Below are 16,298 nucleotides of genomic sequence, written 5' to 3'. Positions count from 1 at the left end.
TAACACCGCGTTTCCAGCTAGCGCGCCCATGCTCAACACGCACCGCTGCGTGCCATGCCCCAACACCATCCACACCACTGCCTGTCCTTGCCACGTACTGCTTCAGTCAACCACAGACCCCTCCACGCTGCGCCCGGCACTGCCCGCAGGAACGCTGTCACACGGCCACAATGGAGCTGCTCCTTGCTGGCGCGAAGGCCGTCACGTTCCTGCTCCGATGGGCGCTTTGGGGGGTGACTACGCCCCAGCCAGCAGGAGTCAAGTCTACTGTGGCCCGGACATCCCTATGGGACATGCTTCTTGCAACCCACACCTGCCTTCCAACCAGGTCCCTGTGCTCCCTCACCGAACAGCCACCTTGCTGCCTGCGCTGCGCTGATACCAGAGACCCCGCACCAAGCAGCCCGCAGGGAGTGCTGGGGTTTGCGAGAGGAATCTCGGGCCGGGAACTTGCACACACACACCTAACCCAAGCTGCACAGGGAATGTGACCCCGTCCTCGGACCACCCCAAGCGTCCCCAGTACTCTGTCCTGCCAGCCTAGCCCAATTCACCTGGGACGCCAGGGCACTGGGAGCCCTGCATGTGGACCGTTCCCCCGCACGGACAAGGAGGCAGCTGGAGAAGGCCTCCACCCCAGCCAGGAGCCGTGGTGACCCTGCTACCCCTGCCCTTGGCAGCGAAGGGCGCGGGGAGCAGGGAGGTGACCCGGGCGCTCAGGGTCGATATTCTAATGACTGAAACGGCCCCGATGCCTGCTGCCCCCTCGCTGTTATGGTCTCTGCCTAACTCCGCTTTCGCTCCCATCCCTTCGCGCGGAAGCAAGTCACGTCCACCGCAGCCTTTGCCCCGTTCCCGGGTGAGCAGCAGGTCCAGCTCTTTCTTTAAAACAAACACAAGAGATGGTTAAAACAGAAAGCCTCCCAACCTCCGCCCTGCCCCGGCATCCAGGCCTAGCTCGACTCAGCCACACGCAGGCACAGAAGTGGAGGTCGCTGTCTGGGGCTGGGACTGTAAGACTGGACTCTGCACCGTGGCCTGGGCTCTTCTCCTAGACCCACACCCTGCAAATTCGCCGGGTCACATCCTGGGGGGAGAAATGCACCATCCTTTGCAAAAAACAAGGGCATTTCTGCAGCCATAAAAACTGAAGTGCAACGTTTCCACCTGCCCTCAGCACAAGCCTTCCCCACCCCATCCAGGAAGAACCGAGGGGGCCCTGCCCTGCCCTGCCCTGCCCCATGCTCTGAACAAAACGCCACCACAGCCTGTCAGCATCCTGCTTCCCTTTGCTGCGCTCGGGCCCAACCTGCCCAGCTGGGCCCTGCATCAGAGCTGCCCCTGGAGCATCACCCGGCGCAGGCGTCTCGGTGCCGCGGCCCACGGGGAGGCCTGGTCCAAGTGACGCGTGCCCACCCTTGTCCCCCGTCAAGCTGCCCGTCTCAGAGCAGACCCCGTTATTGCTTTGGGAAGCAAAGCCGACGCCGGGACCTCCAGCCCCCCTCTACCACCTTCCCTGCAGTAAAAGTGTTGGCATCGGCAGGTTTTGAAGGACCAGCCGGTGTTTAAAATTTAGTAACTGAGAAAGAAGGAAGCCTCAAAGAAGGGCAGTGATATATACACCCGCAGGCCACATGCAGGGGCGAGGGATGGCAAGAGCCAGCAGCTTCGGAGGGAGAGGGGCTGTGGCGGTGCCTGGGCATCGCAACACAGCGCCGCTCTCCCACCCGGGGCCATGCTGGACATCGAGGGCTGCTCGCCGGACTGAGGGAGAGGGACAGCAAGTGCAGCCGCTCTGTGGCCTCCCACCACGGAGGGCTGGGGAGCAGCTGCTTGGGTGCGAGAGACATGGCGCTGCCCTTGCTGCCTCCACCTGCAGCCTGGCTGGCACACCCGCAGAGCAAGCGCAAGGAGAGCGGACAGGGCGAGGGGGAACGAGGGTATTAGTGCTTTTCTGATGGCCCCCCCAGGGAGTGGCTACAGAGGCAGGCAGCCACACCGCAGCCGAGCACACCCGGCGAACGTGAGCAGCTTGGGTGCTTGTCCCTGGTCCTGGGATGAGTGTGGATGTGCAATGAAGGGAGGGGGAGAAGTGGGGAGCGGTGTGAGGGCTGGGGTATATATAACCGCCCCAGTCAGGTGCAAATCTGCATTGCTTATCGAATTTCGCCTTGAGAGGAAAAAAGCACTTAACGCAACTAGCAGACCATTTGGATGCCAACTAGCACACTTTAATGCCGTTTTATTAGAAATCATGCAAACTTTAATATAAAAATACAAGTGCAATAAGAGTCTTTGTGTGTAAATACAGGCTCTGGGCAGTCGCGCCGGCGGCAGCTTCCCAAACAAGTATTCCCACCAGGCGGGGATGCCGCCACCACTGCCTCGCGGACCCCCAGTCCCACCCAGCCCAGCCAGGCCGGCCCCCGGTGGAAGTCTGCCTCCAGCTACCTTTGATCCCAGTGTTTCGTTATCTGCTTGCTGCTTTGTGTTAGTTGGACTTGAGCGCATGAGGCTTATTTACAGTTCGTTTCTTTAGTGTCGTTCGCAACGTAAAACAAGGAGCTCGGCCCACAACCCAGAACCCTCGAGAGCAAGGGCCGTTGCCCCACCGCCTGCCGACCCGCGCCGCAACAAGGCTCAGCCCCCCAGCCCTCTGCAGACTTTCTGCTCCCCACTTTTCTGCTCTTCTGGACAGGAGGCGGCTCCTCCGTTCTCCCGCCAGGTCTCGTCCCAGCCAGGTGATCAGGTCACCCGGCCCACCGTTGCCAACCTTTCCCTTGCCTCAACACGTAGCCCGCGCTACCCCGCAGCACCCTTGTGCAAGCAGCCTCGCGTCTCTCCCAGCCACCAGCCTCCGGCCAGCGAGCAGGGCGGTGGTTATCCGAGTTCATAAATAAACCGCCTTCCCCCTCGCTGACCTCGTGGGAGCTGCTGCACGGGCAGGTGCTGGAGCACCCACCGGAGCTGGCAACACAGCCCGTGGGGGTGCGCCAGGTGCTTGCACCCCGGCTCCCTGCAAAGTCAGCGTGGGGCCTGGTGGAACGGCTGCGGCAAGAGATTTCCCGCTAGCTCGTTCTCATGCCCTTCCCTTCAGACATGGCTTATTCCCATGAATTTGCTCCGTTACTTTAAAATATTAAAAACAAACGAACAAAAATCTCAACGATAAAGAAAAAAAGAAACCCAGTTACAAAGGCTGGATATGTCGGTAAGAAGCCAGCACTGCAGCAGCGGTTAATGTCTTTACTCTCCTATGGTTAGGGGAAGAAGGGGAAAGAGAGCGAGACAGAATCAGAGCGGGAGGGAAGGGACATAGCATGGGTCAGCAGCTTGAGAAATCATCAACACTGTCACGAAAAGAGTAAAAGGTGAAAGTCAACAGCCTAGCATGTGTATGTACGTGTGTGTGTGTGTGATCTATACCGTCATTCAATAGGAATAGCAGAAACCCAAGCAGCAAGGGGGACAAAAAAAATAACAACAACAAAAAAAAGAAAAAAGAGGAAGGTCACAGCTTTTCCCCATTAACTCCAGCCTGGCTTTGGCCCGCAGGCAGCGACGGAGCAAGGCTCAATGGCCCCCCGACCCAGGGCTGGCTTAAACACCCCTTCGGCTGACAGATCCCCGGCCCCCTGTCCTGAAGGCAGAAGCCTGACCCTCGAGCTCGCCCTGAGAGCCGCCCCAGTGCAAGGACGTCAGGTGAAGAGAGGAGAGGGTGGCGCGGGACAGGGGGCAGCTGTCAGGGCGATGGAAACCGAGGCAGCCTCCCTGAAAGGAAGTAGCCCTTCTCGCGTGCGGTGCCCTTCTCCTCTAGAGCCAGGCGCCGGGTTAAGGGGGCCAAGCTGAGTCCCCCTGGGGGTGCGGTGGGGGGAGACTGGGGGAGTCACAAGCCTTGCTGAGAAAGCGCTGCAGAAAGGTCTTCTGCAAGGGGAGCCGGCTGGTGCAGTGGTGACGAGGCGGCGGCGCTGCTGGGGGGGTTGGGGGTTGGCGACGACGGTGTCCGCTCCGTGGTCTGTGCGAGCCGTGGCCTTCTCACGGAACGTCAGCTGGTGGGGGTCAATCTGCAGCGACACAAGGGGGGGGAGGGAGGGGACAGCAGAGGAGACACAGGCAGGGGGAGGGACAGGGGACGGAAGACGATACCAGAATGTCATCATTAGATGCCTGGAAAATAAAAGGCAATTTTCTCCATTAAACACGAGGCAGCGGCAGCAGCGGCAGAGACATTGCTCCAAACAAGCAGAGGCAAGCGGGGTCCTTGGGCACGGCCAGGCCACGGGGCGCTGCCACTTACTTGTTTCTTGTATCTGAGTGTCGAAGCTCTGACTGTCCCTTTGGTCACCACCGCCCGCGGCCGCGGGCACAGCCGGCCCCACTCCGTTCTCCTGCGTGTTGCCGCCCGCCTGGGGTACAGCCGCTGCTCCGTCCAGGGGGGCCGCAGCTGGCAGCGCTGCCTCTTTGCTCTCCTCGGTCTACAACGAAACAAGGGGATCGGGAAGGGCAAGGATGAGTCGGGGGAGACGGATGTGGCGTGGAACGGAGGCCAGGCTCTATCCCCTCCGTGCTCACCAACATGAAAGGCTGTTAATGCAGCAGAGGCACCCTGCCCTCTGCCCCTCTTCTTGGGGGTTGGACTAGATGACCCACGGAAGTCCCTTCAAGCCCTGCTCCTCTACGATTTCTTCCCTGAGACTCAGTTCTTACAAACACGGCCGTAGCACTGGCTGATGGAAGCTGTGTGGGACTGGACAAGTCCCTGCATGGCCAAGAAAGACGACCCAGATCCGGGGGGCTCCCACAGCAGCCACAACCAAAAGCAGCACCTTTCTCAACTGGAAACCGTGCTGCCTGCATGCCTGCAATAGAGCTAGGCTAGTCCGTGGGCAGGGTCAGCAGGAGAGCTGCTAGCTGCCCATGGGAATCCCACGGCAAGTCAGCCAGGGCTGGGCGTGACGGACATGGGTGCGACCTGCACCCACCACTAATGCCACAGGTGACTCAACGGGCAGGAGCTCAGGAGGAGAGGAGCAGCTCTCAGCATGCTGCGCTCAGGCTGTCAACGTGGCACTGGTCCATCCAGCCCAGGACTGCAAATACGTGTCTCCTACCTCTGCCCAAACCTAGCAGCTGCTCAATGCCATTCGCCAGCCAAGCTCCCGTTGCCCGGAAGCTAAAACCGAACCAAAAGGATTCCAGATGCAATAGCGTTTTGAATCAAACCATGGGCACCGATGATGAATTGAAGAGGCAAATCTCCAGCACCAGGTCGATAGGTGCTGCATCAGCCCAGGCGCTGACTATTAACACAAGGACATTTTAGAGGACATACTCATGCCCACATGCAGCTGTCTCCCCGTTATAGTGAAACTCCAACATGCTGCCCTGCGATTCCCAGAGCAGAGCTGGGGGCATGGGATGCCACATCCCTATGGCAGAGAAGTGTACAATAAGGGCAGCAAGCCATGGGAAAGCAGGGACCTACTCTTCCTCGTGTGCAGAGGAAGGCTCGGAGCCAGCCAGCTCCTGCGAAGGATTACCAGCTGCTGTGAAATCCCTGTCAGAGCACCGCACACATACATCTCAGCAGCCTGGTGTGGGGAAGAGTACTGCTGATCAACTGCAATGGCTCTGAGAAGATGGGCAGTTATGCACACACACTGCCTGGACTCAAGCCACCATGGAGGGAGGCGGGGCTGGAAGGCAGGTTTCCCTTGCGCTCGTGCCACCCTGGACCTGACTACGGATCTAGTGCAGAAGGTTTTGCATAGTGCTGGCATCACTAGGGTCAGGGGTGGGCTACGCCCTGGAGGGGGTCCAGCAGCAGACTGCTCCAAGTGGAGCCTGGGCTTGCAGCTCCTGCCCCGTTCAGGGGGGTGATGGGAAGGAATGAGACAAGGAGGTGGAAGGAGCTTGAGGCCTGCCTGGCCGCGGGTCAGCACGTGGCACCCACCTTCACTGGGCCTTCAGTGGGGGTTTGCCCCACACTGTCCACGGAGCCCACCTTCGCCTGCGCTTTCTCCTTGGAGTTCAGCTTCTGGTTCTCGATCTTGATGTCTCCTCCCCCTGCAGCAAGAGCAGGAAACTCAAACATCTGCTGGCTTCAGAGCTGCGGGTGCTCAGAGCACATTAAGTTGAGCCAGGCCTGCCCCGGTCCCCCTTGCCCCATCACCAGTCAGCCCATGGGTTCCTCTGGAGGCCAGGGAAACAACGGCCGTGCCTCAGCCTTTAACCAACTCCAGCCCAGGCTCAACTCTGATCCCTGCCAAGACAGAAACCTGGAGGCCTCCCTCTGTGCAGACAAAGCCATGGTGGAACCAAACATGACTTCCAGAATCAGACCTTAGAGAAAAAACTGGCTCAGAGAAAGAAAAGGGTCAGGAGGAGTGCATCGAAGCAGCACACGAAAAACCTGCAATCACCACCACCTGCAATCCTCACCCCAAACACACTCCTTCAAAGGGGCTGAAAGGTCGAGACATGGCGGGCTGCTACCCCAGCTGTCTTCTTGCACTGCCTCTGTGCCCCGTGACCAAGTCTCTGCAACCTCAACTCTCTTCTGTGGGGGTCTAAAAATGACTTGAAGCCTGGCCTTTGGGGTGCCTGTGCTGAACTGCACGCCCCTTCCCTTTCCTCCTCTGCCAGCTGCCTTCACAGACCACCACTGCCGGGGGGGAGAAAGACACGTGTCCCATTCGGCCAGCCCCAGTGCCTGCAGTGCAATCCACGCCGTGACCCCATGGCGTAGCTGGTACGGAGGGGAAGCCCCTTCAGTCCCGGGGCTGGGTGCCCTGATCTCTGCTGGAGCAGCAGGAGGTGGCCACAAGAGCGACCTGGTGTTTCTGCCAAGCGCTGACTGAACTCGGTCAGCAGCCTGTGGCCCACAGGCTGGATCTGGGCCACAGAGCTGGGGCTTCAGCCACGGTGGGCAACGGGGGCTGCAGCTAGGGGCTCTCCCGTGCCGCACAGGCCCCGAGCTCAGCCATTCCAGCCTGCTGCTGCTTTAAAGAAATGCCCCAGCTTTCCACAGACAGACCGGCAGCATCCTTCTGGCCCGGCAGACTCCATTCGATATCCAATGCAGCAGACAAGTCTGGCAGGGGCACTGCGTTTTAATCAGCCCTGACAAGAGCAGTTATTGTTGGGTCCGACTTGTGACTGCCGCGGGCTGCCCAGACAGGGGTCATGTTTGTGGCACTGTGTTCTCAAAGAGGGAGGCAGTTTTGGATGCACTGAACTGTGATGCTGTGCACAAAACTGGCTCCAGGCTGGGCATAGGGACTTCTTGGGAACAAAGGCACAGGCAAACTCATGTTCAAGCAGGCACACTTCCTTAGTGGGGTCTCCTGGGTGCACACAACTGCCCTGTTAGCAAAGCTAGCAACCATCTCGGGCCTGACCATAGGGTCTTGGTTGTCTTACCTCCCTTGTAAAAACAAGCAATTTAGGTAACTGGCCACTAGCTGTTACACCCTGCATTAGAGCTACACTGAACCCACATAACCAGGTCTGCTCAGTGCTGGGTTAGGAGCCCAAAAGAAACCTCGGACATGCAGGAACTGGTGCAGCATGACTGCTGCGTTCCCATCCAACACATCCACGGTGCGGACAGCCCCAGGATACTCCAGAGACAGGTCATGATACATACAGAGTCGCAGTACAAACGGTGCTCTGGAGAACTGGAGGGAAGTGACTTCACCCCTCAACAGTGCCTTCTCCGAGAGGAGCTCAAGGCAGGAGACAAACATGAATTAAGCCTTCAGATCAACTTTGTGAAGTGGGAGCAATTAAGGCCGAGAGCTAAGCAGCTTGCCTGAAGTTAAACACCGAGTTCCTGCCACCAGCCAAAGTCTAAGGCCAGGCTTTCCGATTCCCAGCCCCTTCTCTACCCATGTTACACTGCATCCGTAAGTAACTAGGCATCCACTTGACAACCATCCATCTGCCTCACTAGTCCCTTTGCAAACCAGAGCTGTGTCGCAACGACACGCAATATTCACAGCCTGGCAGAGCGTACAGAGGACGTGCCAGGAGACTCACCTGGCTTGTGCTTGATAGTCGTTTTGGAGCCACACTTGGAAGACACTTTGGAAAGGTCAACTTTCTTGGTCTGGATCTGCACCTACAGAGACGAGGGAGAACAATGCAGTGCACAGAAACTGTTTCTTGTGGAGCCAGGAACCGCGGTCAGTCGTACTCAATTAACCTTCTTCTGCCCCCTTGCCACTCGAACACCTTTTCCTGTGAACTCACTGGCTCAGCAGATCTTAAAAAGGCAAATATTTACCACCACTACCAAAAGCCCCGGCCCAGTCAGCAGAGGGTAAGATGTGTGCAGACAGATGCAAGTCAAGGAAAGCTGATAGGTGGACAGTGGCCGGACAGGAGTCACGGAGCAGAGCGCACATCCATGCAAGTACAAATGCCCCACACTGTCTCTCCCCAGCACCAACCCAGGCTCTGAAGATTTAAGGCCTCCAGCCCAGCGTCAAGGAAAAAAAAAAAAATCAGCAGCACTGCCCCAACTCCCTGTGGAGTGTCAAGTTCATAGCTTTTTCTTTACTGCGTTATCAGCCAACAAACCAAGGTGTCAACAGACCTCATCTCAAATGTCCAATGGCTGTTTATAGGCATCCGGTATAGGTTTGTACATCAGCTAAGAACGGGGAGAGTGAGCAATCGCTGTGCCCACGGACAGGTCTTGCTACTCTTATAACCAGGTCTTGCTTCGGGTTCTTGGAAATCTGCTCCGAAACCCCTTGTCTTTCCCCACTGCATTTTATTCACTTCAGCCACACTTTTCCCCCATTGTTTCCTGGCCGTACCCCAGGACATATCTGCGCCTGGGTCCACAGCTGGCTGGGAACCTCCAAGAAAAAAAAGGAGCAATGCAAGTAGTGATGTTAGTAGTTTAGTAAACGATCCTGAGTCAGTAACGAGCCAATAACCCACCCTGCAGCACCGCAACAGAACAAGGGGGAAGACGCCTTTTCGGTCAAGGCCTCACAGGCAATCCTGAAGAGGATTTCATGGCTGCCTCCTCATGGGGAAGGGTTTGAGTCCTGACACCCAGGCTCAACTCCACCTTCGGCAGCTGCGTTCTGCTTGCCCCCGAATCCAGGCGCCCGCTGCAGCTGGACACAAAATGCTTCTAGTCTTGCTCTTTTACTCATACAGTAGTTACAGGCCAGGCAGAAATAGCACAGGCTGCTGCTACGTGGACCCCGTTCTCATGCCGATCTACCCCTGAAATGGAGAGCTGGGCTCCTTCATAGAGGTTAGATGCTAACTCGGAGGTGATCCACTGGGTCTTGGCTCTTCTCAGAGACTTCCAAAGTTACCAAAGCTTGAACATTTGTTTGCTTAGGACTGGATTCAGACTAACTTGATTTTGCTGAAGCCACTCTAGTGCCTTTAGGTGGTGCTGCTCACTGTCACTATTACCATCACAGAAGTCCCATCACATCTTCCCGTCCCTTACCTGCCTACTCATGTGTCCAGACACACGAGTAAGCCCTTCACCGAAGTCCCTCAGCAGCTGTTGCCTGAAAGCTTCTCATGTTTCCCAAAGCTAGTTTCATAAAACTCACTGCTACCTGGAACAAAACTTCCCCCTCGGAGGGTCAGGTCTTTTGACCCAGCGGCTCCAAGTTAAATGCTGACTTTGCTGCCTGAATTCAGGGGCTCAGGGTAGGAAGTCTGGTCCTTTATTATTTCTGTTGGTTGTTCACCTCTCTGCCCCTCTCCCCTTCCAGACAGAGTGCACAGCCACAACACGGAGACCCTGCGTGGTCTCAGATGAGCCCCAAACCACCGCACGCAGACTGAGCGTGCAGGAGGATGCGCATACACAGCAGCCAAATGTTCTGCTCCAGGATTAACGTCTGCTTGGAAGTGAGGCCTTTTCTACTGCTTCACTGTAGCATTTTCCCCTTATTTTTTAAAAGCATAATAATAAGTTCTCTTCCCAGGTGGAATATAACACTGCAGCCTTTAAAGCAGAAGTGTCAAACTTTGCAGCCCACAGAGCTGTGTTGTAGGGCCTGTGAGGTTCATGAAGGGGCCAAGAATTCGGGTAGGGGTAAGCAGGAGCAAGGCCCACTGCTCATATTCAGAGCACACAGCCCCTTGGCGCTGGGCAGCAGCAGAGGGCAAGCAATAGCCATGTTAATGCCCACAGCCACTGCTCACCCTGTGGTCCAGATCCACAGGAGCATTTGACACTGCTACTTTAAAGTGTTCGTACCAGACATAACGTGAAAGCAGCAGCACCACCTACAACCCCCTGACCCCAGCTTCTTGGGTATCCGCACATACAATCAGCCCCTCTGTGCAGAAAAGGCAGATCAGATGTAGCTCTTGCAACATTTTTCCCAGAACACCATAGGAATTAATGGACTAGGAAGTTCCAGCCATTTCTACCACGGCCCAACCATTTGTTTCAAGCCTTAACCTTGATCATTGCTAATGACTGGTCCAAGGAATTCCCCATAGTCGCTACTGGGGAGACGCACGTTTGAGGAGTTCATGACTTCAGCACGGCTGATCCACTTTCGGGCTCAAGGATTTCAAGGTGGAGCTGCCTTGAGCAGAACTAAATGAGCTGGACAAGAACCGTCTTGGAAGCAGACACCTATGTTAGTGCCAAGCAGCAGCAGCGTGACGGATAAAAGGAAACGCTATCAGGGGCAGCCAGCTAGGCCCCCCGGGGCTCTTCCACTTGCACTGCCATTGCCCGGGCTGTGTTTAGAGATGACAGACACCTGGGAATACTGCCGTTAGCTTTTGGGCATCTGCAACCTAAAAGCAGATACGCATTTTACTCTGTTCTCAGAGCAAGCGGCTTAGCTGGTGTACGTACAGGAAGAAGTGCGGACAGAAGGAAAGAGGGAAAACCACGTGTGAAAATGGAAGCACCCCTCTTCTCTGCAAGAGGGGAAGATTTGGAGACTTTGGAAAAGTTTTAAAAGAAGAAAAACACAGGCCACAAACTAAAGATTTACCCTGTACCACTTCTGCTGACAGCCAAGAAAGAAAACATATGTGCAAGACCCTACTATAAAGATGCCAGTGATGGAACAGCAGCAGTTCCCAGAGAAAGCCCCTCTACATGCGTGCACGAACGCTTTGATAAAGGCAGCTGCCCTGCAACCATTTGGTTTATTTTGGGCTGTAAATCCAGATGATAGGTACAGTCTGTCCAAGGCCCAGGGAGACAATCTATGGTAAGAAACAGGAACATGCCAAAGCTAGAGAGCCATACAGCACGTGCACTCCCCACCCAGGGGGTGTGCTCGTCTAACATGCCCTCCCCGGCCTTCCCGACTGAGCTGCACTGCAGACACGCTCCAACTGCAAGAACATGAAGACGCAGTGGAGGGTACGAATGGCTCACATTACTGCTGCCAAATAGTAGCAAATTAATTGCATAAATGCAAGTCTGAGCACCCACGACCCCTCACTAGAACAGAAGGCCAGAAAGATAGAAATTACAGCCTTGCTCCTCCTAGCTGTACTCTGGGAGACAAGCTCTGACCACCCTCTGGAGAGGATTAATAAGGCTTTGGTTTGATAGATTTACTAATAAAAACTATCATGAAGGATTCTTTTGCAACATCTGGTGGAAAAATGTGTTGCCAAGAGAAAAAAATGCAGAATGAGACACAAAAGCATGCTTTTCAGGGAAGGCGCTCACACAGTCCACCATGCTCCAAGTCCTAGGGGGCATCTAGAGCCTCCAAACTGAATGGGTGGCAAGCACTTAGGATGGATACAGGAGCAAGCAATGCTGCTAAAAGGTACTCAGCACAGAGAGCATTTCCCCATAGCTGGGATATCTGCAGAGCAGAAGAGGAGGCTGCCTCCACTGGAAGTAGTGAGAAAAGGATCTGCCCAGGTTTTGTAAAGGACATTTTGTGGCAGCACTTTTAAATCCTGTCTTGTCTCTAGCTGGTGGATTGGAAGAGAGAAAGGCAGGTCACCATCCCAGGCAACAACCCCACTCACCAGGGGAGCAGGATTTTGTATGGCAGGGACAACAGCCGTCAGAATGGGGCACGGAGACGGTGAAATTTTGGAAGATGCAAGACTTCTACACTTAAGCAGTAGTGAAGGTTGCTTGCTATCATTACTATGCTGCCTATCTTGAAACATCCAGAACATGCAGTCCTAAAAAAATATCACCAACCACTAAGCAAATCAGCTCTGGCATTGACTTAAGGTAATGCAGGCTGTGCTCAGTGGGAAAAGCTGCCCTGACAGGTCAATACAGGATCACTTTAAAGCCGAGACTAGCACTTCACATCATCTGGATGAGCATTCAGAGTTACCCAAACCCACTCAGCTCTGGGCACTAGGCAACAACACTGTCATATACTGATTATGTTCACAGCATCTTATCAGCTCCCCATGTCGAAAGAAACTGTCTGGAAAGTTAGCAGGTTTTTTCCCCTAACTGCCTTCATTCCCTGCAGATGCAATACTCTGGAGTTGCCGCTTCTAACTGGTTAGTCTCAGCACTTTTAAACCATTCCAGTTTGCCTGGGATTGGCTCAAATCCTGGGTAATGGAGTTCAAAACCTCTCAGCCTTAGAGCCTAACTTTGGATGAACGAAAAGCTGTCAAAACCACCAATTTAACTAACTAACCGCGGATCTCAATTGGCAACACCCAAGCAGCACGGTAGAGAGCGTCTCTCCTTTTGATACAGGATTGCTTTAGAGGGCTGCAAAGTGGAGCAAGTATATTTGCAATGTCATGAAAACATCATGAATGTGCTCCTAACATTTAACCTATTGCATCTTGGAAGCCTCCTACCTACACGCCTAGCCGGAGGTGTTTATTTTGTTTCAGGCAGATGAACAGAGCAGAATTAATCTCAGGAAACCACATATAGAAAGCAGTACATGAAAAGGAAGTTAGTAGAAAGACAGTGTGTCCAGAGCCCATACTTACATTCCCACCTCCAGGGACATGCTTAATATTGTCCTTGGAACCACACTTGGACTGGACATGGCTGTAGTTCGCTTTTTTGGAGACTATCTGGACCTAGAACATTACAGAACGGAAAAAATGACATGGGGTAAGGGCTGGTTAGAATCGTCACGAGACAGGCTGGAGCGGGATGGACACGGTGGGTAGACAAGGAGCCATGTTAAACTTAAACCCAACTTCAGTATTAGGTGCGAAAGAGCTCGGAAGAGGAGAGTGAGACAGCAACAAGCAAACAAATGAGGCAGAGTGACTGAACAGACGGTGGTAGTGACAACACAGCTTAAAGCACTAGTGCAGAGGAAAACTCTGCCCTACACACTGCACAGATGAGCATTTCACGAGTGCCTAGCTACCAAGAGGCCATTTGTGCGCGCCCTGGCAGCTCCCCATATAAAGCTCTAGAACAACCTACTCTCTCTGACAAGGGCGTCCTCAGCCATACGTTCAAGCAGGGAGAGCTGCCTTCATTCCCTGCAGATGCAATACTCTGGAGTTGCCACTTCTACCTGGTTAGTCTCTGCACTTTTAAACCATTCCAGTTTACCTGGGATTGGCTCAGATCCTGGGTGATGGGGTTCAAAACCTCAGCATTAGAGCCTAACCTTGGAAGAATGGAAAGTTGTCAAAACCACCAATTTAACTTGGATGGCAGGAGGTCTGGTGCCAGCTGGATAGACTCATTGCTTCTTTTCTAACAAGCTGAAATGGTTCCAGAGCCCACGACACACAAGGATTATGTTAAAAGACCTGACTTGAACTTCCAGAATTGAGGCTGAGAGAAAGCAACGGCTCAGCTGCAATCAGTTCGGACAGTGGTTTCCAAACTGCGCTCCATGAAACCCTGGAGGTCCATGAAAAGAGACTGGCGATTATGGTCAAGCGGGCCGAGAGGTGGTATACTACCATCACCCGACCTGGCTCCAAGTCAGCTCAGATGACTCGAGAGCCAGGGCCAGGAGAAGCGATATGAAAGGATTCTGTGACATGAAGCAGTTTGAAAACCAAGTGCCCAAGGTCAGTCCTACAAGTTACTTACTAGAGAAAATCTTCTGAAACACGGTACAAGTCACAGACTATAGACCAGGTGGAAGTGTCACACTGGAGCCCTTTTCTTGTATGCTTTCGAGTTATCGCGTAGCTAGAATCACCCCCAACACCCACTTCCACCTTAGAGGGTTTTTCACAGGACACTCAGCCAACCTAGGCAGATTGGATTCATTGCAACAGGGCCCCTGATATTACCCAGCTGTGGGAATGTATCATTTGCTCACACTTACCCATTAACAGCCAGACCAATGCTGTTCTACATATTTATAAGCCCCCACTCCCCGATGGTACCCAAGAAGATGGCACAAGATCACAAGTTAATGGCTTATCAGTCACCCCACCTCTTCTCTACTCTTCTCCCATAGCTCAGATGCTGACATGAGATTGTGCATCAGACTTCCAGGTAAGAAGTCAAAGCCATGGTGAGCCCTGGCTGCAAAATGTCAGAGAAGACTACTGATGCCATGCTGTCTGGACAGTCATAGGGAGGATTTGGGTCAAATTCTCGATGATTTGGGGGGGGGGGGTTGGTTAAAAGTGCAGGAACTATTGATCCATCTCCCTAGCCCATGAAGAAGGGCAGCTTCTCTTCAGGCTACCTCAATGCTTTGCTTTGCCCAAGGCAAATATAGAGGGCCTTCCTCCAAGAGGCTTTGGAAAAGAAAAAAAAGAGACTACATGTGGAAGTCACCACCAAGGATACTTCTACACAGACTCCATTAACAGTGTCATGGGATTTACAGGAAGGAAGTGGAAAAAGGTGTGTGTGGAGGAACAGCAATACTGACGAGAGAAAGGCAAGAGTTCAGGAGAAGGGAAAGTGACTCGAAATAGAAAGTTTTCCTTTCGCCTTCCACAGGTAAAAGTCTGAAATCCAACTCACTTTCCCATTGGGCTGTTTTTGTGCACTCTCTTTTGTGACGGCTGTTTTAGTAGTAGCCATTTTAGAGACTGCATTGGACTCAGGCTTTCGTGCGGCACCGGCTGATTCAGGTTTTTTCTCTACTTTCCCCTAGATGGAGACAAATGGATGATGAATTTAACCAGGGAAAAAAAAAAAAATCAAAGTAAATGTTGGAAGGAAACAATGGAATATAAAACCCGCCACTAGAAAGGTAGTGGACTGGACCAGTCGCACAAGACTTTTGTACGAATCTGAGAACTAGGAGGTCAGGTGGTCTCTTGGGTGTAGGACTGCTACAACAGAAACCATGGAGAGGCTGCGTCTCTCTCAGGCACAGGCACTCGAGGAACCAGGCACTTGAGATGTGAATGGCATTATTTGCAGCAACTTCTCCACTCCTCCAACAGGATCGAATCTCGAAAGATCCCATCAAACATCAGCATTGCAGCACTTCCTCACAGGAAGGTGGGGAAATGGATACGACTGCTTGATAGTCTTTGGAAGAATGATATGTAGCGTCTAAACTAAACAGTTGTGTTCAACCCTGCCCTGCTGACTGGACTGGGCTACAGGTTTTAAGCTCAACTGGGCTACCTGGAGATGCCTTCGCATCTCTCCACATGTGCCTACCTCATTCTTGGCTGCTTATTTCCCCCACATACTGATCTGACTCGGGTGACAGACTGACTCGACTCATCCTACAGGTTTAGAGTTAGTTAATTTAGGCTAGGCTAAAGCAAAAAGTTAGTTCGACACGATGATCTGCAGTTTTGGAAAACTCTAGTTGCAACCTCGGAGATCCCATTCGCTGCTGACTTGCACTAGGGTTCATCACAAAAAGGTGAGAATGTGAGGCCAAATTTAAGACCAGCAGCCATCCTGCACTCTAAGCTAATTGATAAAAAAGTAATAAAGACAGGCAATGCGTCTGCCATGATCTTATACTTTGCATGTGTCATGAAAGCAGATCATAATTTTAAAAGTCCTGCAAGCAGCAAAACGATTCTCTAACTGAACAGTTCATCACAGCTTTGCTGCTGTCATGCAGTGGAAACGATCTGATAAAATAAGTGAGACAGCACAAGCAATGTTCCTTAGTGCCCCAAGGTCTTGGCAGAAAGCCTGGCAGGCCTCCCAAATGCTAAAACAGGTCTTTTCCCTTTATTCTTATTTTTTTAAACAAGTAGCAAGGAAGTGAACCTCTGAGTGCCTGCTGAGCAGAGTATGAAGAACCTCCCAAGCTCTCAATCTGGTCTCCACTTGCTTTACAGGTGGGAGTTCCTACCTTCCTCTGTATCCCAAAGCCTCCCAGGGCTAGATTTGGTCATCCTTTTCAGATGCAAGGGTGGAAGTT

The 16,298-nt window shown here is 53.4% G+C and overlaps 1 protein-coding gene across 3 annotated transcripts in view; it reads right to left on the bottom strand.

Moving 5' to 3' along the window:
* Positions 1-2,209: 2,209 nt before the first annotated feature.
* The window catches only part of MAP4 (microtubule associated protein 4), a 316,185-nt gene continuing 302,096 nt past the window's right edge, over positions 2,210-16,298 (bottom strand). For 2 of the 3 annotated variants that reach the window (XM_019507997.1, XM_019507996.1), the window contains exons 11-16: positions 14,924-15,052; positions 12,955-13,047; positions 8,041-8,122; positions 5,954-6,066; positions 4,298-4,475; positions 4,073-4,167 (exon numbers count right to left, since the gene is read on the bottom strand). In XM_019507997.1, the coding sequence (XP_019363542.1) occupies positions 4,160-4,167; positions 4,298-4,475; positions 5,954-6,066; positions 8,041-8,122; positions 12,955-13,047; positions 14,924-15,052 (603 nt within the window). In that variant the 3' untranslated portion in view covers positions 4,073-4,159. The other variant, XM_019507995.1, reaches the window with a different exon arrangement.

Source organism: Gavialis gangeticus, unplaced genomic scaffold (genome assembly GCF_001723915.1).
Source record: "Gavialis gangeticus isolate Ggan-Ray unplaced genomic scaffold, GavGan_comp1, whole genome shotgun sequence".
Taxonomy (NCBI): domain Eukaryota; kingdom Metazoa; phylum Chordata; order Crocodylia; family Gavialidae; genus Gavialis; species Gavialis gangeticus.
The sequence above is the reverse complement of the archived record's forward strand: the minus strand, read 5'-3'. Positions and strand labels throughout refer to the sequence as shown.